At 48.8% G+C, this 26,174-nt stretch overlaps 1 protein-coding gene across 1 annotated transcript in view; it reads left to right on the top strand.

The window, feature by feature from the left end:
* The window catches only part of lipeb (lipase, hormone-sensitive b), a 91,652-nt gene that overhangs the window by 13,894 nt on the left and 51,584 nt on the right, over positions 1 to 26,174 (top strand). The window contains exon 2 of the mRNA XM_041176758.1: positions 13,106 to 13,641. Coding sequence (XP_041032692.1) covers positions 13,106 to 13,641 — 536 coding nt within the window. The remainder of the gene's footprint in view (positions 1 to 13,105; positions 13,642 to 26,174) is intronic.

Below are 26,174 nucleotides of genomic sequence, written 5' to 3'. Positions count from 1 at the left end.
TTACCAAACCTCCTTCAGTAGCACCTTCCCAAGCTGTGACCTCTACAGCCTAAAAGGGTGAGGGCAGCTAGTGCATGGAAACACCACCACCTGCAAGTTCCCCTCCAAGTCACTCACCATCCTGTCTTGGAACTACATCGCCGTTCCTTCACTATCGCTGCATCAAAATCCTGGAACTCCCTCTCTAACAGCACTATGGGTGTACATACATCACATGGACTGCAGTGGTTCAAGAAGGCAGCTCACCACCACCTTCTAAAGGGCAATTAGGGATGGACAACAAATGCTAGCCTTGCCAGTGATGCCCACACCCCATGAAAGAATGATAAGAAAGCCCTGGTTTAACATCCATCCGAAAGATGTACCACCAACAGTGCACCGCTCCCTCAGCCCTGGTATTGGGAGTGTCGTCCTCGAGTGGGGCTTGAATCACACTAAGTGGTAACAGCCTCATCTTTGAACCACAATATCATTGGTTTGAACCATAGTCCAGAGATCCAATCCAAACACTGGGAGACTGTAGGCTCGATGACTGGATAGGTGTGGGTACAGGCTCTGGGGACTGTAGGCTCAGTGACTGGGTGGGCGGGGGTACAGGCTCTGGGAACTTTAGGCTCAGTGACTGGGTGGGTGAGGGTACAGTTTCTGGGGACAGTAAGCTTGGTGACTGGGTGGATGTGGGTATAGTCTCTGGGGACTGTATGCTCAGTGACTGGGTGGGTGTGGGTACAGTCTCTGGGGACTGTATGCTCAGTGACTGGGTGGGTGTGGGTACAGTCTCTTCGGACTGTATGTTCAGTGACTGGGTGAGTGTGGATACAGTCTCCGGGGGACTGTACGCTCAGTGACTGGGTGGGTGTGGGTACCCAGTGGCCTACTTCTGTGCTGTAGCCAATCTATGATTCTAAGTCCTTTCTTCTGGACTTGGTTGCAGTGAGGAGATGGGTGAGTTTTAGTTAAACTTGCGATTCTACACCAGTCCAATATCAGAGCACTGAAGGGATTGGACACCTCTCTTCCAGATAAAGCTGGGAGTGTGTGCGTCAGTTACTGGGCCGCCCTTGGACCTGTACTATCTGACAGAAGGAATGTGCACAGCCTTGGAGTTTGTTCTGACAAGGAGATAAAGGTATCGAAGGGCTGACAGAGTCAGAGCGCCGTCAACCGTGCTAGAACAGAATCAGTGTTCGCCGAGTTCGGCTCTTTCACACAGCTTACTCGAAAAGTAAAACTGGGTTTTTCCCCTCCGGGGATCCTTGCACGGGTTGGACTACAGCAGGTAAAATTAACCTTCCGTTCTGCATTCGTTCCTGGGATCTGGACCTCAAAGCTGGGGCTGGCACGCTTTGCCGGACCCTAGCCCTTCCTGAACCGCTGCAGTCCATGTGGTGTTGGTCCACCCATCACGCTGCTGTTCAGGAGGGAGCTCCAGGACTTAGACCCAGCGATGGTGAAGGGACGGCCAATTCATGTCCGAGTCAGGCTGCTGTGCGATGTGGAAACCCCACCTTTCTCTCTCCCCTCCTCTCTCCTGATCCCCGTGGCTTTCTTAGTAGCCCTTTTCCCTGCAGCCCTCGTGGTTTTCCTCCATGTCTCTCTCTTCTCGCGCTCCCTCCACCCTCCCCGCCCCCCGAGTGTGTCTCACTCCCTCCATCCCAGCCTCTCTCTCTTTCCCCTCCCAGCCTCTCTAATCCCACCATTGCTTCACTGTAACTGCACACCTGACAGAGGTTGGTCCCTCCGCGCCATACATTTATCTTGTTGGATCTGTTTTGTCCCTGGCTTTGGGTTCGGGCTGTTCCCCATGCTGTTGCCTCCCACATGGATGACCCTGCATTAGAACACTGGGGAGGTGGCATTGGTTAAGCGTTCAGAAGCTGAATTACTGCTGGGTGACTGGGTGGGTACAGTCTGTGGGGACTGTAAGCTGGATGGGTGGGGGTACAGTTTCTGGGGACAGTAGGCTCGGTGACTGGGTGGGTGTGGGTACAGTCTCTGGAGCTGTCGGCTCCGTGACTCAGTGTGTGAGGGGATAGTTTCTGGGGACTGTAGTCTCGGTGACTGGGGTTGGTGGGGATACAGTCTTTGGGGACTGTAGGCTCGGTGATTGGGTGGGGGTACAGTCTCTGGGGACTATGCTCGGTGCCCCATGGTTACGTAGCTTAGTCCAGGTGCTGCCTTTACCTGCTGTCTGGGGACTCCAAAGGTCTGACCCCTTATCTGCTCCCTTATCCTGCGTTGTTTGTTTGCATGAGTGTGAGTCAGCGTCTGCACTAACTGGAATGACATAACTGACCCACAAACTGTGCACCGGGATAAATAGAGGCAACTTCTAAACAAGCTCTGAGCCAAACCATCCCCCAGAATTACATCATGCCGTACAAAGGGTCAGACAGATTAGCGAGTCGAATACATGGCTTGGAGGGTGCTGTGGGAGACGGGTTTTGATTCGCGGGGTACTGGCATCAGCATTGGGGAAGGAGGGAGCCATTCCCATTGGGATGGGCTTCACTTAAACCGGCCTGGGATCAGTGCCCCCACAAATTGATGAACTGGGGCTTAGAATGTTGGGGGAGGACTCAGGTGAAGGAAGATTTATGAGTCCAAAGAGGAAATTCAAGGCAGTCGAACAATGTAGCAATCTGGGTAAAGGTAAGCAGAATGTGACAGGAAGGGAGAGAGAGTGTAATGGTGATAGTGCATCAGGGAATAAGGTCAAATAGGGAAAAATGGTCAAAAGTTAAAGGTGAATGCTTTTCGAACAAAATGGACAAATTAATTGTGCAAATTGAGTTAAATGAGTTTGATCTAATATTCATGACAGAGAAGTGGCTGCTTGGTGACCAAACATAGAAAATTTGATGGCTAGAAGGAGACTATTCAGCCCATTGTGTCTGTGCCAGCCAAATAATCGAGCCTCATCCTACTTTCCAGCTCTTGGGCCGTAGCGCTGTGGTTTAAAGCACTCCCAAGTGCATATCCAGATACTCTTTAAATGCAGTGAAGGTTCCTGCCTCCACCACCCTTTTCAAGCAGCGAGTTCCAGACACCCCCACAACCCTCTTGGGTGCAAAACCTTCCCCACAACTCCCCTCTCATCCTCCTACCAATTATTTTAAATTTAAGCCCCCCCTCCCCACCTCCGCCCCTCCGCCTATTGACCTCTCCGAGGGAAATAAGTCCTTCCGAATCCACTCTATCCAAGTCCCTCATCGTATCATAAACCCCAATTAAATCTCCTCTCGGGCTCCTCTGTTCCAGAGAAAACAGACTTGGGTGAAGGGACAGAGTGTAATATGTCCAAGTCTGAGGATGCTACAAAGTTTGATGGGAAAATAAGCTGTGAGGAGGACACAAGGAGCCTGCAGAGGGATGTGGACATGTTAAGTGAGTGCGCGAGAGAGTGACTAATGGAGTTAAATATGGGGAAATGTGTGGTTACTGACTTCGGCAGGAAGAGTAGAGAAGCTGATAAGCGGTGACTCTTAAATGTTAGTGTTCAGTGGGAGTTGGGTGTCCTTATACTGAAATTCATGCAGCTGCAGCAAACAATTAGGAAGGCAAATGGTGTGTTGGCCTTAATTACAAAGGCAGACAAAAATAAGGAAGTCCTGATGTAATTGTACAGGGCATTAGTGAGACCACACCTGGAGCACTGTGTCCAGTTCTTCATCTCAATTTCTTTAAGGAAGGATATACTTGCCTTAGAGGGGATGCAACAAAGACTCACTAGATTGATTCCTGGGATGAGGCGGGCTGTCCCATGAGGATAGATTGACCAGAATGGCCTATATGTTTGGAGTTTAGAAGAATGAGAGGTGATCTCATTGAAACACATTCCAAGAGGACTTGACAGGGTAGATGCTCAGAGGATTTTTTTCCCCTGACTGGAGAGTCAGGAGTTGAGAGGCACAGCTTCAGGATAAGGGATCGGCCATTTTGGACCGAGGTGAGCAGAGATGTCTTCACTCCGAGGGCTGCGAATCATAGAAACATAGAAAATAGGAGCAGGAGTGGGTCATTCGGCCCTTCGAGCCTGCTCCGCCTTCAATATGATCATGGCTGATCCTCTATCTCAACGCCGTACTCCCGCACTCTCCCCATATCCCTTGATGCCTCCAGAATCCAGAAATCTATCCATTTCCTTCTTAAATATGCGACTTGGCCTCCACAGCCTTCTGTGGTAGAGAATTCCACAGGTTCACCACTCTCCGAGTGAAGAGGTTTCCCCTCATCTCAGTCCTAAATGGTCTACCCCCTATCCTGAGACTGTGACCCCTTGTTCTAGAACCCCCAGCCAGAGCATCCAGTCTGTCCAGCTCTGCCAGAATTTTATATGTTTCAAGTAAATCCCCTCTCATTCTTCTAAACTCTAGTGAATACAGGCCTAGTCGACCCAATCTCTCCTCATATGACAATCCTGCCATCCCAGGAATCAGCCTGGTGAACCTTCACTACACTCCCTTTATGGCAAGTATATCCTTTCTTAGGTTAGGAGACTAAAACTGCACATCCAGGTGTGGTCTCACCAAGGCCCTGTACAGCTGCAGTAAGACATCCTTGCTCCTGTACTCAAGTCCTCTTGCAATGAAGGCCAATGTACCATTTGCCTTCTTAACTGCTTGCTGCACCTGCACGCTTGCTTTCAGTGATTGGTGTACAAGGACATCCAGGTCCCTTTGTACATCAACATTTCCCAGTCTATCGCCATTTAAGTAATACTCTGCCATTCTGTTTTTCCTTTCGAACGGGATAACTACACAGTTAACCATGTTATACTGCATCTGCCATGTATTTGCCCACTCACTCGACCTGTCTAAATCACCTTGAAATCTCTTTACACCCTCTTGATTGCTCACATTCCCACATTGTGTTGTGAGCAAACTTGGAAATATTACTTTTAGTTTCCTCATCCAAATCATTGATATATATTGTGAATAACTGGGGCCCAAGCACTGATCTCTGCGGTACCCCACTAGTCACCGCCTGTCACTCCAAAAAAGACCCGTTTATTCCTGCTCTTTGTTTCCTATCTGTTAACCAATTCTCAATCCATGCCAATATATTACCCCCAATCCCACGTGCTTTAATTTGACACACAAACCTCTTGTGTGAGACTTTATGAAAAGCTTTCTGAAAATCCAAATACACCACATCCACTGGTTCTCCCTTACCTATTCTGCTAGTTATGTCCTCAAAAAACTTCAGTAGGTTTATTAAACATGATTTCCCTCTCATAAATCCATGTCAACTTTGCCTAATCCCATTGATCTTTGAATCTTTGGAATTCTGTACCCCAGAGAGCTGTGGATGTTCAGTCATCGAGTAAACAAAGGCTGCAACTGTTAACTTTTTGGACTCTTTAAGGGAATCGAGAAATATGGGCATAAAGCAGGAAGATTAGCCATGAGCATCAGCAGCTTATACCTGCTCCTTTCTCTTGTGTTAAGTTTGCGGGTCGGTGATTCCCATTGAAAATAACAACTCGTGTTTATCTAACATCTTTGTAAGGTGGATTCATGCCCAAAGGTGCTTAGCAAATGCTTAATCATACAAATGTGAGATAATCTATTGGAATTTGCTCCACTGTCAACAGCACAGAAGCAGCAAATCCGAGGGAGGGGTCTGATATCAGCTGTCAAGTTGCTTTGGCTGCTGCTCCCTTTTAGCCTATCCCACAGAACTGAGTCAGGGCATGAAGTCACAGGAAATAGCCACGAGCACAATAGCTGCTCGTGTTTTCGTTTACTGACTTGCGACTGATGCGATCTTCCTGCCCAGGTCCTCAGTCCAGTGGGAAGGTTCAGTTCCTGAACAAACCAACAATGACGGACAGGGAAAGAAAGGAAGTACTCCCTGCTCCCTCCAGCCTCTCTCACACACCGCTTTGGTACCTTGTGCTTCACAATGCAGCCCTCAGCAGGTATAGAGGGCACACTTGGGTGATTGTTGGTGTAGTGGGTAAACTTACATCCGTTGCTGAAGCCCTCACCTGTGCCTTTGTTACTGCCAAACTCAACTATTCCGTTCCTCTCCGGGCTCAGCTCGCACTTAGTATCCTGCCTAAATTCGAACTCATCCAACACCCTGCTGCCCATAACTTAACTCTCACAAAGTCCTGTTTACTCATCACCTGTGTGCTCACTGACTTTCATTGGCTCCTTGTCCGACAAGGTATTGATTTTTTAAGTTTCTCATTCTCGTTTTTAATTGGTCTCATGGCCTCAACACTCCCAATCTCTATAACCTCTTCCAGCCCCTACCGTCCTCCCTATGTCTGTAACCTCCTCCAGCTCCTACAGCCTTCCCTGTCTCTGTAACCTCTTCCAGCCCCTACAGCCTTCCCTGTCTCTGTAACCTCTTCCAGCCCCTACAGCGCTCCCTATCTCTGTAACCTCCTCCAGCCCCTACAACCCTCCCTATCTCTGTAACCTCCTCCAGCCCCTGCAACCCTCCCTATCTCTGTAACATTCTGAAACCTCTTCCAGCCCCTACAGCCCTCCCTATCCCAGTAACCTCTTCCAGCCCCTAAAACTCTCCCTATCTCTGAAGCCTCTTCCAGCCCCTACAGCCCTCCCTATCTCTGAAACCTCTTCCAGCCCTTCTGAGACCTCTGGCCTCTTGCGCATCCCTGATTTCCATCGCTCCACCATTGGCAGCCATGTCTTCAGCTTCCTGGGCCCTAAGCTCTGGAATTCCTTCCCTCAACCTCTCTGCCTCTCTCTCCTCATTTCAGATGCTTCTTGAAATCTATCCCTGTGACCAAGCTTTTAGTCACCTGTCCTCATATCTCTTTATGTGGCTCAGTGTCAAATTTAATTTGATAATTGGTCCTGTGAAGTTTCTCGGGGCATTTCTGTCTGTTGAAAGTGCCATATAAATGCAGGGCATTGTTGCTGTTTGCATTATTCACTGAAGACTCTCAGAACTTCATTAGGACACTTACCATTCTTTATAGCATGGCCAACCCAGTCTGTGTTTAGAGACATCATTTAATTCACAGTAAGTAGATTTAGGTGATCCTGAGTTTCCTAATTACTAATTCCTCAGCTTTTTTAGTGCAGCCAGAAATAAAGATAATTATTCCCCCATAGCTTTGTTTAGTGAATGCACTGGTCAAAAATAGCGAAGCTGCAAGTTGGCGAATTTCGGCATCGTGAGTCCTTAATAAGTAAAGGAGCGGGAGGAGGCCATCCAGCCCCTTTGGCCTGGTCCACCATTCAGTTAGATCATGGCTGGTCTATGCCTTAACTCCATTTGCCAACCATGGTTCTGTAACCCTTAATAACCTTATCCAGCAAAAATCTATCCATCTCAGTTTTGAAATTTCCAGTTGACCCCCAGTCTCAAATGCTTTTTCTGGGGGAGAGAGTTGCGTGAAGAAGTGCCTCATGACCTTACCCCTAAACGGCCTGGCTCTAATGTTAAGAGTCTGTCATCTTGACCTGGAACTCCCATTGGAGGAAATAGTTTATTGCCATTTATCCTACCAACTCCTGAAGCATCTCCAGTAGATCATGGTCTTTTCTAGGCAATGTAATACACTAGAGTTCATTTTGCAAACAATAGAATTGAGAAGTAGAGAATTCATGTTAAACTTGTATCAAAGGTCAGAAGGGGGGATGTTCGCTGATGATTGCACAATGTTCAGCACAATTTGTGACTGCTCAGATACTGAAGCAGTCCATGTCCAAATGCAGCAAGACCTGGACAATATATAGGCTTGAGCTGACAAGTGGCAAATAACATTCATACCACACAAGTGCCAGGCAATGACTATCTCCAACAAGAGAGAATCTAACCATTGACCCTTGACATTCAATGGCTTTACCATTGCTGAATCCCCCACTATCAACATCCTGGGGGTTACCATTGACCAGAAACTGAACTGGCCTAGGCATATAAATACTGTAGCTACTAGAGCAGGTCAGAGGCTGGGAATCCTGCAGCGAGTAACTCACCTCCTCACTCCCCAAAGCCTGTCCACTATCTACAAGGCACAAGTCAGGAGTGTGATGGGATACTCCCCACTTGCCTGGATAAGTGCAGCTCCAACAACACTCAAGAAACTTGACACAATCCAGCACAAAGCAGCCGCTTGATTGGCACCCCATCCACAAACATTCACCCGCTCCACCACCGACGCACAGTAGCAGCAGTGTGTGTACCATCTACAAGATGCACTGCAGAAACTCACCAAGGCTCCTTAGACAGCGCCATCCAAACCCACAACCATTACCATCTAGAAGGACAAGGGCAGCAGATAGATGGGAACACCACCACCTGGAAGTTCCCCTCCAAGCTACTCACCATCCTGACTTGGAAATATGTCAGCCGTTCCTTCACTGTCACTGGGTCAAAATCTTGGAACTCCCTCCTAACAGCACTGTGGGTGCACCTACACCGCATGGACTGCAGCAGTTCAAGAAGGCAGCTCACCACCACCTTCCCAAGGGGCAATTAGGGATAGGCAATAAATGTGGGTCTAGCCAGCAACTCCAATGTCCCTTAAATGAATGAAAAAAATCTTAGTTGGGCCACACATAGAGCACTGTACTCAGTTCTGGTCTCATTACAATAAGGATATTGAGGTACTGGAGAAATGGAAACAGGATTTTCAAGGATGAAAGTAGAACTGAAAGGTTATACACGTTTGGAAAACTGAGCAGGCTGGCACCCTTACCTTTCGAAAAGAGAAGGCTGAGGGGTGATCATAATAAGGTTTCTTTTTAAATTTTGAGGGGGCTCGATGGGCTAGATGTAGAGGAAATATTTCTGCTGGCAGGGAGACCAGGACTAGGAGCCGTCAATATATGCGAGTCACTAATAAATCCAGTCGGGAATTCGACAGAAACTTCTTTACCCATCGGTGTAGACTCGATGGGCCGAAGGGCCTCCTCTGCACTGTGTGATTCTGTGATTCAGAGAGTGGTGAGAATGTGGAACTCGCTACCGCAGGAAGTGGTTGAGGGAAGTAGTATAGAGACATTTAGGGGGAGCTAGAAAAACACACGAGGGAGAAAGGATTGGAAGAATGTGCTGATTGGTGGGGGGGGGGGGTGGGCAGGCAACGAAGGAAAGTGGGGCGAGGCACTTGTGGAGCAAAAAGACCAGAATAGACCAGTTGGGCCAAATGGCCCGGCTCTGTCCTGTACACTCTATCGAATTTTTACATTGCAGAAGTTGAAAGTACGAGAGGTGATAAGTTACCTATTTCCCAGTTATTAAAAAAGTTCTTTTAAGATCTGGATCAGCTTAAGAGATGAGCAGAACCGCCATGTTAGTGGTAAAACACAGCCAGTATATATCCAACTACAAGGGCTCGCTGTTGTCGAGCAAACAGATGAGGTTAGCAGTTTGTGATGCAACTGCTTCTCCTGTGAACATTCGATAAAGCACTTTCCATTTCCTGTACAGATTCAGTAATATTCGTTCTCGCTCCTGTCTACTTTATATATTTCATATAATGCTGTCTTTCTTTCTCTCTCTCTCACACAAACACACACACACAAATACTCTGTGTACTTTATATAATGCTGTCTCTCACATACACATTCTGTTTATTTTATATGATGCTCACTTTTTCTTTCTCTGTGTACATTAAGTAATGCTGTGACTCTGTGTACATTACATAATGCTCTCTCTCTCTCACTCCCTGTGTACATTAGGTAATGGGCTCTCTCTCTCTCTTTCTCTGTTGTGTATCGTAAGCAATTCTCTCTCTTTGTCTCCCTCCCTCTCACTCTCTGTACGTTAAGTAGTGGTATACTATCCAATCTCTATGTGCATGAGGAAATTACCTCTTTCTCTCTCTCTTCTCTGTCTCCCTCTCTCACTCTCTGTACATTAGGTAATGGTATACTATCTAATCTCTATGTGCATGAGGAAATTACCTCTCTCTCTCTCTCTCTGTCTCCCTCCCTCTCACTCTCTGTACATTAGGTAATGATATACTATCTAATCTCTATGTGCATGAGGAAATTACCTCTCTCTCTCTCTCTGTCTCCCTCCCTCTCACTCTCTGTACATTAGGTAATGATATACTATCCAATCTCTATGTGCATGAGGAAATTACCTCTCTCTCTCTCTCTCTGTCTCCCTCCCTCTCACTCTCTGTACTTTAGGTAATGATAAACTATCCAATCTCTATGTGCATGAGGAAATGACCTCTCTTTCTCTTTCACTTCTCTGTGCATTACCTCGACCTGCCTTAAATCTTTTCTGTTGAAGTTGGTTGCCACAAATGCCTGTTTAACCCTTAAGCCCTTAAGATGTAATATTTTGGGTGAATTGTATTGGAAAGTCGTGAGAACAACATCACGGAAATGTTGTGAAACTCAGCCAAGTGTTGAGCGTGCCCATAGTCAGGCACCAGGGTGAGAACTGGTGTGTGCCCACGTAGCTGCCCGTCCCTCCATTGACACTGGCTGTTGGGTGTGACACTGGCTGGAGCAGCACACTGACTGAGGAATGCTGCTCTCTTAGGCCCTTGCTCTGCTACTTGTCAAATAACCCGCATCCTTCTAACCCCCACCCAGCTTTTAACTGGTTGGACTGTGTCCAACTGCAGAGCGAAGGGGAGGAACAGTCATTCATGTTCTGATCTGTTTCTCCCGTGACATCCTTGTGTGTTGCGTACGCTGCTGCCCTTTGCTCTAAATTAGCTCAGGTGGAAAGTGTTGAAAGAAGCCAGCTCAGGACTGTTACCGTTGTGTCTTTCTGGTTTTATTTATGACGCCTGTTGTGTGACCTAATATGAATTGTGCTGGGGGAGCCAGGAGGACGGCAGTTTGTACTTGCAGATTATAGCATCAACAACGGGCACTTTTTTGATTTGTCCTTGACGTGCAAGTCAGAGGCAAGGCCAATGTTCGTTACCCATCACTGGTTGTCCTTGAGAAGGCAATAGTGAGTCGCTGCCTTGACCTGTTGCAAGTGTAACATTTTGGTACAGCTGAGTGGCTTCCTGAACCCTTATAGGGGGGCAGAGAAGAGACAACCACATTGCAATGGGTCTGGAGTCCTGTGTAGACCAGACTGGGTAACGGTGGCCAATTTCCTTCCCTCAAAGGCAGCACTGAAACAGATGGGATTTTACAACAATCTGGTAGTTTCTTGGACACTAAGTTTTTCATTCCTGATTTTTATTTAATTAACTGAATTCAAATTCCCCAAGCTACCAATGTGCGACTTGATCTCCTGTCTCTCGCTCGATAATTCGGTCCTTTGGATTACTCGACCAGTAACCTAACCTGAAGCCCCTGTACCAGTATGCTTCACAGGAACAATTATCGGACAGAATTTAGCACTGAGTCGCATAGGGATCTATTCAGGTATTTGACCAGAAGCTTGATCCAAGATGTAAATTTTAAGGAGCTTTTTAAAGGAGGAGAGAGAGAGAGAGGTGGAGAAGTTTCAGGAGGGAATTACAGAACTTGGGGCCTAGGCAGCTGAAGGCACGGCCGCCAATGGTGGAGGGATTAAAATCTAGGATGTGCAAGAAGGCAGAATTAGAGAGACCTTGGAAGAATTTGAGCTGGGAATGGGTTGTGGGGGGTGGTGAGGGTTGTTGGCAAGACCATGATTTGAGTGTAACAATGAGAATTTTAAAATTGAGGCATTGCCAGACCAGGAGCCACGCCTTAGATTACCTGCTATCCAGCTCGGATTACCTGAGGAGATGCTCATCCAAGGATATGTCCCATCTTTCCAAAGTGTTCCACAGCCAGTGAGGTACTTTTTAAAGTGGAGTCTCCATTGTGACGTAGGGGAACGCAGCAGCTGATTTGAGCACAGCAAGCTTCCACAAACAGCAAGATGGTTGTGATCAGATAATCTGTTTTAGTGATGTTGGTTGAGGGATAACTATTGGCCCCAGGACACCAGGGGGAAAACTCCCCTGCTCTTCTGATAGTGCCAAGAGGGCCTTGGTTTAATGTCTCAGCTGAAAGATAGTACTTCTGACAGTAGGGTGCTCCCTTAGAAGGTTAATCCCTCAACCCTGATCCCTCCCACTGTGTGTCCCTTCCCCTCCCACTGTGTGCCCCTTCCCCTCCCACTGTGTCCCTTCCGGCAGTCCCCCCCACCCAACCCGCCCCCTTGCTTATTGGTACTGTTGGCCTGGATATTATTTTCAGTACTCTGGAGTGGGATATAACCTTCTAATTCAGAGGTAAAAGTGCTAGCCACTGAACCACAGCAGGCGCCATTGCTCTGTATCCCCACGTTGATGGTCAATGTGTAGTTTTCCACTTCAAGGCCAATGCATTCTTCTTGAGGCGCACTACCAAAAACCTCAAATCCTGGGTCCGCTCTGGGTGATGTGGAGGGCCCAGTCTGGGTCATGTAAACGGGAGGGGCCCAGTTTGGATGATGATGTCACGGCCGGAGGCCAAATTGGATGATGTCAGGGGGTGGGCCACCAACAGAAGGACTACCAGGTCCAACCTCACTTGGCCTCACCCTTCAGCTAATGTCCTTCCTCCTTCCATCCATATTTTCTTATATTCACTTTCAGGTTGTGAACAAGGCCAGCATTTGTTGCTCCTGGCCCCAACTGCCTTTGAGAAGGTGGTGATGAGCCGCCTTCTTGAACAACTGCAGTCCGTGTGGTGAAGTTGCTCCCGCAGTTCTTGTTCCAGGATTTTGACCCAACAACCATGAGGGAACGGTCGATATATTTTATCTTTTACAATAGGGACTACACTTCAAATGTACTTTAATGGCTGTAAAACTCTCAGGGATGTCCTGAAGTCAAGGTTGGCACTGTCCAACTTCATAGGTCCAAATCATGGGGGCCTGGATGAAGCCATTCCCATAGACCTGCTCTTGTCCTTCCAAATTTGACCCCCTCCGCCCCACCCCACCCAAAAAGGCTGTTGAGGCTGGAAAGATGGATTGAAAATTTTAAGACTGTTGGCTATTAGGGGAGATCAAACCATTATGGGGAAATGAAGTTAGGATGCAAAACAGCCATGAGCTGATTGTAGGGTGGAACAGGCTCGAGGGGCTGAATGGCCTCCTGGTGCGATACGATGGGCAGGAGGGACGTTTGAATGCTGGGACGCTGCAGTTCTAATCGCCATGCCCTTCTTTTCCCCTTCAGCCCCCGCTGTGTCCTCGTCATCCATGGACATACGGACCATGTTCCTCCTACTGAACTCCGTCACTGAAGACAACATCCGTTTCTTCCGGCAGAACCCCTCGGAGATGGGGCGGCGGTTCGTCACGGCCTTCACCCAGATCCAGGAGCACGGCCGTGGGCTACAGGCAGTCGTCCAGGGCTTCGCAGCGGTCTTCCCCATCTTCGACTTTGACGAGCGGACGCCAGCCAATGGCTACCGCAGCCTGATTAAGGTGGTGCGCTCCTGCATCCTGCACATCATCCACAAGTCCCGTTACATCTCCACAAACCGCCGCAGTATCTTCTTCAGGACCAACCACAACTGCATGGAGGTTGAGGCTTACTGCTCGGCCCTCTGCCAGCTTCGTGCCCTCGTCTACTTCGCCCAGAAGCTCCTGACCGCCAACAAGCACGGTGACCTGTTCTTCGGCGAGGAGAAGGGTCTCTCTGAGGACTTCCTGCACGAGTCCAACTCCATGCACAAGGGCTGCTTCTATGGGCGCTGTCTGGGCTTCCAGGTTAGTGCGGCCTACCCTCGTCTTTAACGCACCTTCATGGCCTTTTCCCCTCCTTATCTCTGTAACCTCCTCCAGCCCCTACGACCCTCCCTATCTCTGAAACCTCCTCCAGCCCCTGCAACCCTCCCTATCTCTGAAACCTCCTCCAGCTCCTACAACCCTCCCTATCTCTGTAACCCCCTCCAGTCTCTACAGCCCTCCCTATCTCTGTAACTTCCTCCAGCTCCTAAAGGCCTCCCTATCTCTATAATATCTTCTAGCCCCTACAACTCTCCCTACCTCTGTAACCTCCTCCAGCCCCTACAACTCCCCCATCTCTGTAGCCTCCTCCAGCGCCCACAATCCTCCCTATCTCTGTAACTTCCTGCAGCCCCTACAACCCTCCATATCTGTAACCTCCTCCAGGCCCTACGACCCTCCCTATCTCTGAAACCTCCTCCAGCCCCTACAACCCTCCCTATCTCTGTAACCCCCTCCAGCCTCTACAGCCCTCCCTATCTCTGTAACCCCCTCCATCCTCTACAGCCCCCCTATCTCTGTAACTTCCTCCAGCTCCTAAAAGCCACCCTAACTCTATAATATCCTCCAGCTCTACAACCCCCCCCCATGTCTGTAGCCTCCTCCAGCCCCCACAACCCTCCCTATCTCTGTAACCTCCTCCAGCCCCCACAACCCTCCCTATCTCTGTAACCTTCTGCAGCCCCGACAACCCTCCCTATCCCTGTAACCTCCTCCATCCCCTACAACCCTCCCTATCTCTGCAACCCTCTACAGCCCTCCCTATCCCTGTAACCTCCTCCAGCCCCTACAGCCCTCAGAGATCCCTGCATCGTAAGGCGCCTCACAGGAGTATTATTTGAAAGGAATTGATGAGCAATCCTCTGTTTTGTCCGTTCCACCATTGGTGGCCATGCCTTCAGAACCCTGGGACCCCAAGCTCTGGACTTCTGTCCACCTAAACCTCTCCACATCTCTCTCTCTCTTTCTTCTTCTTTAAGACACTCCTTAAAACCTTCCCCTTTGGCCAAGCTTTGGTCACAAGTCCTAAAAGCTGCTTCCATGGCTTGGTGTCCCATTTTTGTTGGACAGTCACTCCCGTGAAGCAGCTTGGGACATTTCAAATAGGTTTGTCACAAGGCTGCAGGAGATCACCAAGGTGGGAAGGGTCAAGGCCATGGAGTGGTGTCCATGGGATCTACCACGGCACGTGAACAGGGGTTGGTGGTGCCTCCGGCAGTAATACAGCCTCTGAGCACTGAAACCAGAGTGACCTGGATTCTGAAATCCTGGAATTCTCTGACTTGGAGCTCCTGACGGAGGCAAGCGACTGCTGCAAGTTGGGGAGATTTTCACGCAGTCCTTCCAGCAAAACAGTTTGTTTCAAAGTAAGGCCTGAAAATGTTGCTGTGCGCATCAATCACTGGCTAGGCCTCAGCTAGAGTATTATGGACTCCACACTCCAGGAAAGATGCAAATGCCTTAACAATAGGTCCAGAGGTGGATGTTACCAAGGATGAGGGACTTCAAATTATGAGAAGTGGCTGGAAAAATTCAGACTGTTCTCCTTGGAACAGAGCAAGTTAAGAAATGACTCAGTAGAGGTTTCCAGGATGATGAGAGCTTTTGATAGTATAGAGGCGGGGGAGAAAACCTGTCCCCTCTGGGGTGTGCATTAATAAACAGAGTTAAAATCATTGGTTTAAAAAGAAACCCAGAGGTTTCACTCAGGAGGGTTGCTGGGATCTGGAACACTGGACCTAAAAAGGTGGGGGAAGCTGATTCCATAGATATGGAAGGGAGTTGGACCGATCTTGAGGATGTAAAATTTACAGGGCTATGGGGAAAAACAGGGGGTGCGGTACTCAACACGACAGCTGTTTCAAACAGCCAGCACAGGCAGATATGATAGGGGGAATAGTCTCCTCCTGTCCTTGTAAATCTCCGAGATTTGCTCTCAGCCCAGAGAGCCAGGCATGGAGCTAACTGGACACTCTTCCATGTCGCAGTAGGTCTCCTTGCCACAGTACCCGGTCTCTGGCAAGTGGATCATGGAGCCATAGAATAGTGCAGCACAGAAGGCCATTTGGCCCATTGAATCCATGCAGGTTCTTTCCAAGTGCAATCCCGGTTAGTCCAACTCCCCCCCCTCTCTTATCCCCACATCTCTGCAGCATTTTCTCCTTCAAGCGTTTACCCAATTTTTCCTTTGAAGGCTTAAGGTGATTCTGCCTCCCCCCGCCCTGTCAGGTCAGTGCGACCCTCATCCAAACCACTCATTGCGTTAAAGAGTTTTTCCTCAAGTCACCTCTGGTTTTTTTTTTTGCCAATGGCCATGAATCCTGTGCCCTCTAGTTTTCGACCCTTCAGCTATCCGGAAACAGTTTCTCCTCGCTCACTCCATGGTCATGATTTTTGAACACCTCTGTCCAATCCCCTCTCTTGACCTCCTCTGCTTCTCAGGAGGACAGCCCCAGCTTTTCCAGCCTATCCCTGTAACTCCCTGGAACCAGTGTAGTAAATCTCTCCTGTACTCACTCCAAAGCCTTCATGTCCACCCTGATGGGCGGCTGCCCAGAATTGGACATCATACTTCATCTGGGGTCATGCAAGTGTTTTATTGGAGCTTTAGCATAGCTTCCTGGAGTTTGTACTCTGTGCCTCTATTTGTAAAGCCCAGGATCCCGTCAGCTTTATTAACTGCATTGTTAACCTGTCCTGCCACCTTCAAAGATTTGTGCACTAAAACCCCCCAGATTTCTCTCTTCATGCACCCCCTTTAAATTTGTAGCATCTCCTCATTCTTTGCACCAAAATGTTTCACCTGAGACTTCGGAGAGAGACAACGGCTCCCACCCCCACCCTCTCCACAAGAACTTCTCCACAGATTCCCCTGCAGGGGAGTGGAACTCTGACCTCTTCCCGCTTCTCATCAATCCAATCCACAAGCGTCGGACAGCTTGATGACATCCCGCCGGCCCCCTGTAGTTTAGTCTGATTCCTGGTTCACTCTGCACTGTCACAAGTCACGTGAAAGAGAGGGGACACCCTGGTCACGCGGTAAAAGCACAGAACCGTATTAAAGGATTGGAGAACATAAGGGGGCTTAAGAGCTCAGTGTTTGCACACAGTGTGTGTCGTGTGTTGCCAAGACCTGACTGCTTGTGCAGCCTCAACTCTGCCTCTTTCCTCACTGCTTCAGTTTTCTCCCCAACCCTTTGACCCTTGCTGGGGGAAAGAGTTAGAGAGAGCCCCCACTTGTGAGGTGAGCACATGAGCCAGGGTGGGTGGTCTGATCAGCGAGGGCAAGATTGCTGGACCTAAATCTCTGCAAAGCCAACAAACAGCCAGACAGCCCTCCCACCAATGCACCCACTGCCCCCACAGCTGCCCGGTCTCTGCACAGGAGCTCCGCCATTTCCAGCACAGTGCTGGCTGTGTTTCTCACACACACATACTGCCCTCACAATCACTATCCTCTCTCACACACAGAGAGAGAGAGAGACCCTACGTTTACACAGATACACTGCCTTCATATGTGAGTCCACTCCTTCCTTCTCAACATTTTGTGTCAGTCAAATTGAGTAACAGATCTGTTGTGGTATCCCTTCCCTATTTTACTTCCCTCACTTCTCCTCCCACACTCTTCATCCTCCCAGAGGGCAGATAAATGCAGTGGCCTCCCTGCAGTTCCCATAATAGACTTAGTTCTGTAACAGCTATATACTATCAGTATAAGCCCTTGTGAAGTAAACTATTGTTATTATATTATGGGCAGGCGTCCAGCAGCTCCTGATGCTGTCTGTCTGTACTTGGTGCTGATTGTCTGCAGTGCCAATGAATGCTAGGATCAGAGCTCACAGCCTCCACTCTCCACGTAGGCTAGACCAAATCCACACCCTGTGCCAAAGTGAACTGTAACTATCACCCAGCTCTCCAATTCTACACAGTGTCATTTCAAACTTGGTTTGGGTTTGGTCTGTCACTGTATAACACGGGTACAGTGCTGGTTTGTACAGGTCTGTCACTGTATAACACAGGGATACAGTACTGGTGGGGACATGTCTGTCACTGTATAACACTGGGGTACAGTGCTGGATTGTACAGGTCTGTCACTGTATAACACAGGGATACAGTACTGGTGGGGACATGTCTGTCACTGTATAACACTGGGGTACAGTGCTGGATTGTACAGGTCTGTCACTGTATAACACCGGGATACAGTACTGGTGGGAACGGGTCTGACACTGTATGACTCTGGGGTACGGTACTGGTGGAGACATGTCTGTCACTGTATAACACTGGGGTACAGTACTGGTGGGGACAGGTCTGTCACTGTATAACACTGGGGTACATTACTGGTGGGGACGGGTCTGTCACTGTATGACACTGGGATACAGTACTGGTCTGTCACTGTATAACACTGGGATACAGTATTGGTGGGGACATGTCTGTCACTGTATAACACTGGGGTACAGTACTGGTGGGGACATGTCTGTCACTGTATAACACTGGGGTACAGTACTGGTGGGGATGGGTCTGTCACTGTATAACACTGGGGTACAGTACTGTTGGGGGCAGGTCTGTCACTGTATAACACTGAGGTACAGTACTGGTGGGGACAGGTCTATCACTGTATAACACTGGGGTACAGTACTGGTGGGGACAGGTCTGTCACTGTATAACACTGGGGTACAGTATTGGTGGGGACAGGTCTGTCACTGTATAACACTGGTACAGTATTGATGTGGACAGGTCTGTCACTGTATAACACTGGAGTACAGTACTGGTGGGGACAGGTCTGTCACTGTATAACACTGGGATACAGTACTGGTGGGTACAGATCTGTCACTGTATAACATTGAGGTATGGTACCAGTGGGGACAGGTCTGTCACTGTATAACACTGGGGTACAGTATTGGTGGGGACAGGTCTGTCACTGTATAACACTGGGGTACAGTACTGGTGGGGACAGGTCTGTCACTGTATAACATTGAGGTACAGTACTGGTGGGTACAGATCTGTCACTGTATAACATTGAGGTATGGTACTGAATTACAGTTAAGGTTGTGTGAGCTTGGGATTGATAAAGAGACTGCTGGATTCTGTGTGCCCGTGGGCTGCAGAGGGAAAATCAGTGGAAAGCGGACTGGTTGTTGCCCAGGAGAATGTGTGGGAGAGGTTACATGCACTGAGAACCAACTGAAGACCGGCTGAGACTGGGCTGGTGTGGCTCTCCAGCTGAGTATAATGGTGGTCCAAGAGCGAGCGACCTGGGACGTGTTGCAGGAAGGTTCAGCAGAGGAGGGACCAGTGGGAATGTAGGTGCTCCCCATCCCCTCCCTCCCTCCCTTCACAGGCTCCATTCTCCAGGCTCTCTTTCCTGGGCACCCCCCCACTCTGAATGCGGAGCAGATCCAAGCTGCTGGCTGGTGCTTGGTGCTGGTGGACACTCCCTGTGCTGCAGCAGTATGACCATCCTGCATGTTAGCCAGAACACAAATGTGAGTCGACCTCAGGATGGGGTATCACAGGCACCTCTCGGTCAACTATACTACTGACACTCGGTGCACGTTGGAGAAGTCAGTTGATACATGTAGAGCTGTAACCCAGCACTCTCTGGAGAATTAAAAGCAGGAGAGCCTCTTACCACATCTCACATTTCAGCAATGTCTTTGACATCATAAACTGCAGAAAGAAAATGGATGCGGAGACAAAGAAGGAAACATTAGAAAGATTGGACAAACGCTGGGTAAAACTGAAAGGATTTAAGAAGGAGTTCTCCTGACCAGCGTTTCCTCTTCCACCCTCTGTGAGCTTGAGTTTATCCAAAGCTCTGCTACCTTTACCCGAACATGCACCAAGTCCCATTCACCCGTCTCTCACTGCCCTTGTGACCTGTCAACATCCTGACCAGAAACTGAACTGGATCAGCCATATAAATACTGTGACCTGCTCTTGTAGCCAGAGGCTGGGAATTCAGCGGGGAGTAACTCACCTCCTGACTTCCCCAAAGCCCGTCCATCATCTACTAGGCACAAGTCAGGAGTGTGATGGAATACTCTCCAGTTGTCTGGATGAGTGCAGCTCCAATAAAACTCAAGAAGCTCAACAACATTCAAGACAAAGCAGTCCACTTGATTAGCACCCCTTCCACCACAGATGCACAGTGGCAGCAGTGTGTGTACCATCTACAAGATGCACTGCAGCAACTCACCAAGGCTTCTTTAATAGCACCTTCCAAACTCACGACCTCTGCCACCTGGAGGACAAGGGCAGCAGACACATGGGGGACACCACCACTTGGAAGTTCCCCTCCAAGCCACTCGCCATCCTGACTTGGAAATATATCGGCCGTCCCTTCACTGTCGCTGGGTCAAAATCCTGGAACTCCCTCCCTAATTGTACTGCGTGTGTACCTACACCACAGGAACTGCAACGGTTCAAGAAAGCAAATCACTACCACCTTCTCAATTAGGGGTGGCTAATAAATGCTGGCCTAGCCAGTGATGCCCATATCCCGTGAACAAATAAATGAAAAAAAAACTATTGGCTCCCAGCCTACACTGCCTTGTGTTCAGATTCACCCATGGCCTCACACCTCCCCATAGATAGAATAACAGTTGTGATCATATTGGCTGATAGAGCAAACTCAAGGGGCCAAATGTCCTACTTCAGCATCCATTATTTATGTTCTATTTCTGTAACGCCCTCCAGCCCTACCAGCCTCAGTGATCTCTGCTTTCCTCCAATTTTTGGACTCTCTTAAGCAACCCACCATTGGCAGCTGTGCCTTCAGCTTAATTCCCTACCCCTCTCTCCACCTTCAAGACACTCCTTAACATCAACCTCTTTGACCAAGCTCTAGGTCACCTGTCCTAATGCCTCCTGTTGAGATGGGTATCAACTTTTGGCTGATAATCTTACTGCGAAATGCCTTGTGACACTTTACCACAATAAAGGTGCTATAGAAATACAGGTTGTCGCTTGAGAGGAAGATGAAGAGACGAAGAGGTTAGGAAGGGACGTCCAGATCTTGGGATCTGGTGGGATTGAAGGCATGACTGCCAATGGTGGAGTAAGGGGAACCTGGTGGGATTGTGGAGCTGGAGAAGGTTACAGCGCTACTGAGGGGTCAGGCCACAGAGGGCTTTGAACACAAGCATGAGAATTGTAACTGAAATATTGGTCTCCTTATTTAAGGAAGGATGTAGATGCATTAGAAGCAGTTCAGAGAAGGCTTACTAGTCTAATACCCAGAATGGGTGGACTGTCTTATGTGGAAATGTTGGACAGGTTAGCCTGTACCCAGTGGAGTTTCGAAGAGGAAGAGGCAACTTGATTGAAACCTTTAAGTTCCTGTGGGGGTCTTGACAGGGTGGATGTGGAGAGGATGTTTCCTCTTGTGGGAGAATCTAGAATAAGGGGTCACTGTTTAAAAACAAGGGGTCGCCCATTTAAGACAGAAATGAGAATTTTTTTCTATCAGAGGGTAGTGAGTTTTTGGAACACCCCCCTTCCTCAAAAGGCAGTGGAAGCAGAGTCTTTGAATATTTTTAAGGCCGATGTAGATAGATTCTTGATGAGCAAGTGGGTGAAAGGTTATCAGGCTAGGCGGGAGGTTACAATCCGATCAGCCTTGATCTTATTGAATGGCGGTGCAGGCTCGAGGGGCCGAATGGCCTCCTCCTGCTCTGAATTTGTATGTTCATATACACTGGGGCAATGTAAAGTGAACATGCTTCCTGTCTTATTTTGTTCATGTCTAGAATTGCTTCCCTTGGAGTGATTGGGTTTGGAGTTTGGAATTGCCCTGCAGTTCCTCTCCTGTTTTCCACGCCTCAGTGATCCGACTTGCTGATCAGGTGATTGGAAGTGAAAGAAGAAACCCAGGTGTGCTGGCAAGTCTGCCAAAACCTGGGAGAGAGGCGCCCAAGGTCAACAGAGAGTGTGTGAGCTGGGGTCATTCTTGCCTGCAGCATTAACATAACCTGTTGTGCTGATCGATGGGCCCCCTTTGCAAGATCCCAACCCACTCCCTTTTCCCTTCTCCCCATTGAACGCTGCAATATTCCCCTCAGTAGAGAGAGAAACTCGAGAGCAATAGTTAGTTTTGACCTGTTAATTTTAAAGGAACAATGACTCGCCCAAAGCTTCGTATGTCTAATAAGGTATGTTTATTTGAACACACGATTATAAATACAACATTCTGGCAATGCAATGCCCTCGTTACCCTATCCTAGTAGTACAATACTCTCACAACATAATGTCCCAATGTGTTAAGAGCTGGTGGTCATACATTCACCTTGGAGGGGCCAGTTTGTGTTGAATATGGATCCTCCTCCCAATGATCAGTCAGGCTCTTCCTTCCTCAGCTCGAGTAATGAGTTTACCGTACAGGTTGAGAGGTTACCTCAACAGTCTCTTTCTCGCCCTTTATTCCAAGGAGGGCCAAGCTGATCTCCTGACGATCTCTTTTGGTCTAATCGGGGTTCGACTTCGCCCAAAATGTCCAATCCCCGGACGGAGCTGTTTGCGTGAGCAGACTCGTCCTGGTGCTGTCCATCTTCCTCAGATGTCCTCCGGCAAACTTCCAGCACTTGAAGGGCCACAGCAAGAGCTGTGGGGCCGTGGATTGGCTGAATAGCTTTCGCAAGTCTCAACTGTTGAAGCCATTGCCTTCAAGATGGGAAAGTCTGTGAGAAAGGCCTGCAGATCACCAAGTTCTCCATGATCTCACTTTGCTAGCTGTCCAAGGCCTCCCTCAGTCATCATTGTTTTTATTATCGCTTGGCTGCAGCTCAGCCAGTTTAATTTTAAAACAACCTGGAAAATAAGCATTTTTTCCCCTCCACCAGCACCGTTTCTAGCTCCTCAAGGCCCGCTGGTTGAACGTCGAGCTCAAAAATTATGTCAAAAAGCTTCTTCCCCTTGCACGCCACTCCCAGAGTAGGTCACAGCCCCACAGCCTTCTGATTCAGTCTCAGGATGTGGACATCACTGGCAAGGTGCCACTTATTGCCCATCTCCCATCCTCTTGGAAAGTGATGGTGGGTTGCTTTCCTGAACCAGTTTGGCGTGATTGAGCATCTTGCGCTGGATAGCTTCACAGAGCAGCTACCTGGTGGTCACATATATAACTTCAAGAGGACATAGGTTGCTGGAATGGGCGGACAAGTGGCAGATGAAATTCGATGCAGAGAAGTGTGAAGTGATTCATTTTGGTTGGAAGGATGCGGAGAGACAATATAAAATAAAGGGTATGGATTTAAAGGGGCTGCAAGCAGCAGAGGGACCTGGATGTATATGTGCACAAATCATTGAAAGTGGCAGAACAGGTTGAGAGTGCAGTTAATAAAGCATACAGCATCTTAGGCTTTATTAATAGGGGATAGAGTACAAAAGCAAGGAGGTTATGTTAAATCTTTATAAAACACTGGTTCAGCCTCAACTAGAGTATTGCTGAGTGCCAATCTTTAGGAAGGATGTGAAAGCATTAGAGAGAGTGCAGAAAAGATTACAAGAATGGTTCCAGCGATGAAGAACTTTGGTTATGTAGATAGATTGGAGAAGTTGGGAGAAGAGAAGGTTGAGAGGAGATTTGATAGAGGTATTCAGGATCATGAGAGGCCTGGACAGAGTAGATAGGGAGAAACTGTTCCCATTGGTGGAAGGATCGAGAACAAGAGGGCACAGATTTGAGGCAATCGGTAAAGGAAGCAATGGAGACATGAGGAGAAACTTTTCCACCCGGTGAGTGGTCAGGATCTGGAATGCAGTGCCTGAGAGTGTGGTGGAGACGGGGCATCACTAGTCCAGTAACATGAGATAAACCTGAGATAAATCCAATAGGGAATTCAGGAGAAACTGCTTTACCCGGAGAGTGGTGAGAATGTGGAACTCTCTACCACAGGGAGTGGGATAGATACATTTATGTGGGAAGCTGGATAAACACACGAGGGAGAAAGGAATAGAAGGACACGGTGATGGGGTGAGGTGAAGAGGGAGTGGCAGGAGGCTCATGTGGAGCATGAAAACCAGTTTAGCTCAGTTAGCCTGAACAGGCTATAATGTAACTCTTCTTCATGCTGTCATATCACCACCGCTCGCCCACACTCCAAAGTGAGGGTGCTATTACTGAGCCCGGATTTAGCTGTGGGATCATGCTGCCCTCCTCTGTATCCAGCTGGAGTTGACATTCCACTTTCGAGACCTCTCTGCACAGTTCTTTCTCATGTGCCTCCATCTCCGTCGCTCCTGTGGTGAGCGTGAAGACTTTGTTGCCCTGTTGGGTTGGTGCTGCGCTGTCAGGGAGAGCCGTTGGTTGGCCCACAAACCCACAAGCACACGCAGGGCGACTGTCACTTGGCCTCCCACCAAGCTTGCAGCACCAGGACAGACACTAGCCCTCTGGCAGCCCACTGTCCTCACTGAGGATGTAGCTACTGCTCACTGCCCCTGACCAGGGCCTGGTGGATACCATGAAACAAGAACAAAAAAAAATTGCTGGAAAAATTCAGCAGGCTTGGCATCATTGGTGGAGAGAAAGACAGAGTTAACGTTTCGAGTCCGTATGACTCTCCTTCAGAAATGGATACCGTGGTGGGTGTGAGGGCACTGTGCACTGGGTGGGCTCTGCATGGGGCAGGGTGCCCTCTGCTGTTTCTGAGTGCGAGACGGCTTGGCATCGGTACAGTGTACTCTGTCACTACCCCCTGCTCTGTTTAAGACTGTGAAGGGCCACCTAACACCTAGGAAACAGAAGAACAGGCGGGTGCCATTCAGCCCCTCCAGCCTGTTACACAGGAGGAGGAGGCCATTCAGCCCCTCCAGCCTGTTACACAGGAAGAGGAGGAGGCCATTCAGCTCCTCCAGCCTGTTACACAGGAAGAGGAGGAGGCCATTCAGCCCCTCCAACCTGTTACACAGGAAGAGGAGGAGGCCATTCAGCCCATCCAGCCTGTTACACAGGAAGAGGAGGAGGCCATTCAGCCCCTCCAGCCTGTTACACAGGAAGAGGAGGAGGCCATTCAGCCCCTCCAGCCTGTTACACAGGAAGAGGAGGAGGCCATTCAGCCCCTCCAGCCTGTTACACAGGAAGAGGAGGAGGCCATTCAGCCCCTCCAGCCTGTTACACTGGAAGAGGAGGAGGCCATTCAGCCCCTCCCTGTTACACAGGAAGAGAAGGAGGCCATTTGGCCCCTTCAGCCTGTTACGTGGGAATAAGAGGAGGCTGTTGGGGGTTGGTGGGAGACTGAGTTCCAGTTTTTCACTCCTTTTCATGTGAGGAAGTGCTTCCTGACATCTCCAAATGGCCTGGCTTTCATTTTAAATGTTCTGCCCCCTTGTTCTAGGCTCCCGTCACCTCCCCACCCCAACTCAGCACCAGAGGAAATAATTTCTCTCTATTGACCCTATCAAATCCTTTAATCATTTTAAACACCTCGAACAGACGACCCCTTCATCTTCTGTACTCGAGGGAATACAAGCCTAGTCTGTGTGGCCTTCCCTCCTAATGTAACCCTTTGTTCTGAATCTGCGCTGCATTCCATCCAAGGCCAGTACAACTTCCCTAAGATGCCACGATCATTATAGCACGTAACTGTGGGACGTTGGAAGACCCAATGAGATGGACCCGGCTTGTCTTTTAGTCTATCAATTCCTGTGGAAAATTTGATTTTGCTGCTGGTCCGCCTGACTTTAATTGTAGGGTTGAAGTTACTGTTACTTGAAGACAACTGTTCTTGACTTTCTCCCCCCACCAGGGGTAACAGCTTCCCTATACCTGCCTTACCATACCCCTCTAACATTATAATTGAGCCCTTTGTTCCCGATGCGCCTCTGCTAATTGCCTCGTCTGCAATGCTGACCATTTCTCCATTCATGTTGGCAGGACTGGTGCTCTGTACTGTCCTCTAGCGACAGTACAGTTACTTAGCTTGCAACCACTGAACACAATTGAAAAGGCTAATGGAGCGTTGGCCATTATATTAGAGGACTAAAATACAAGGGGTAGAAGTCATGCTCCGGGTGTACGGAGCCCTGGTCAGACCACATCCGGAGTCACTGTAAACAGTTCTTGGTACCACACGTTAGGAAGGATGTATTGGCCTTGGAAGGAGTACAGTGTAGACTGAGAAACAAAGAAAGCTGTGCATTTGTATAGCACTCTTCATGGCCACTGGACGTCTCAAAGCACTTTGCAGCCAATTAAGTGCTTTTTGAAGTGTAATCACTGTTGTAATGTAGGAAACGCGACAGCCAATTTGCGCACAGCAAGCTCCCACAAACGGCAGCGTGGTAAGGACCCGATAATCTGTTTTTGCGATGTTGATTGATGGATAAATATTGGCCGGGACACCGGGGATAAATTCCGTGGTTTTCTTGGAAATAATGCCATGGGATCTTTTGCATTCACCCAAGCGGGCAGCTGGGGACCCTGGTGTAACGCCTCATCCAAAGGACGGCACCTTTGACAGTATGGCACTCCCTCTGTACTGCAATGTCTACCTTGATTTTTGCGCTCAAGCCCTGGA

The sequence above is a fragment of the Carcharodon carcharias genome, chromosome 29, assembly GCF_017639515.1.
Source record: "Carcharodon carcharias isolate sCarCar2 chromosome 29, sCarCar2.pri, whole genome shotgun sequence".
NCBI classification, from domain to species: Eukaryota; Metazoa; Chordata; class Chondrichthyes; order Lamniformes; family Lamnidae; genus Carcharodon; species Carcharodon carcharias.
This window is presented reverse-complemented; position numbering and strand designations above follow the sequence as displayed.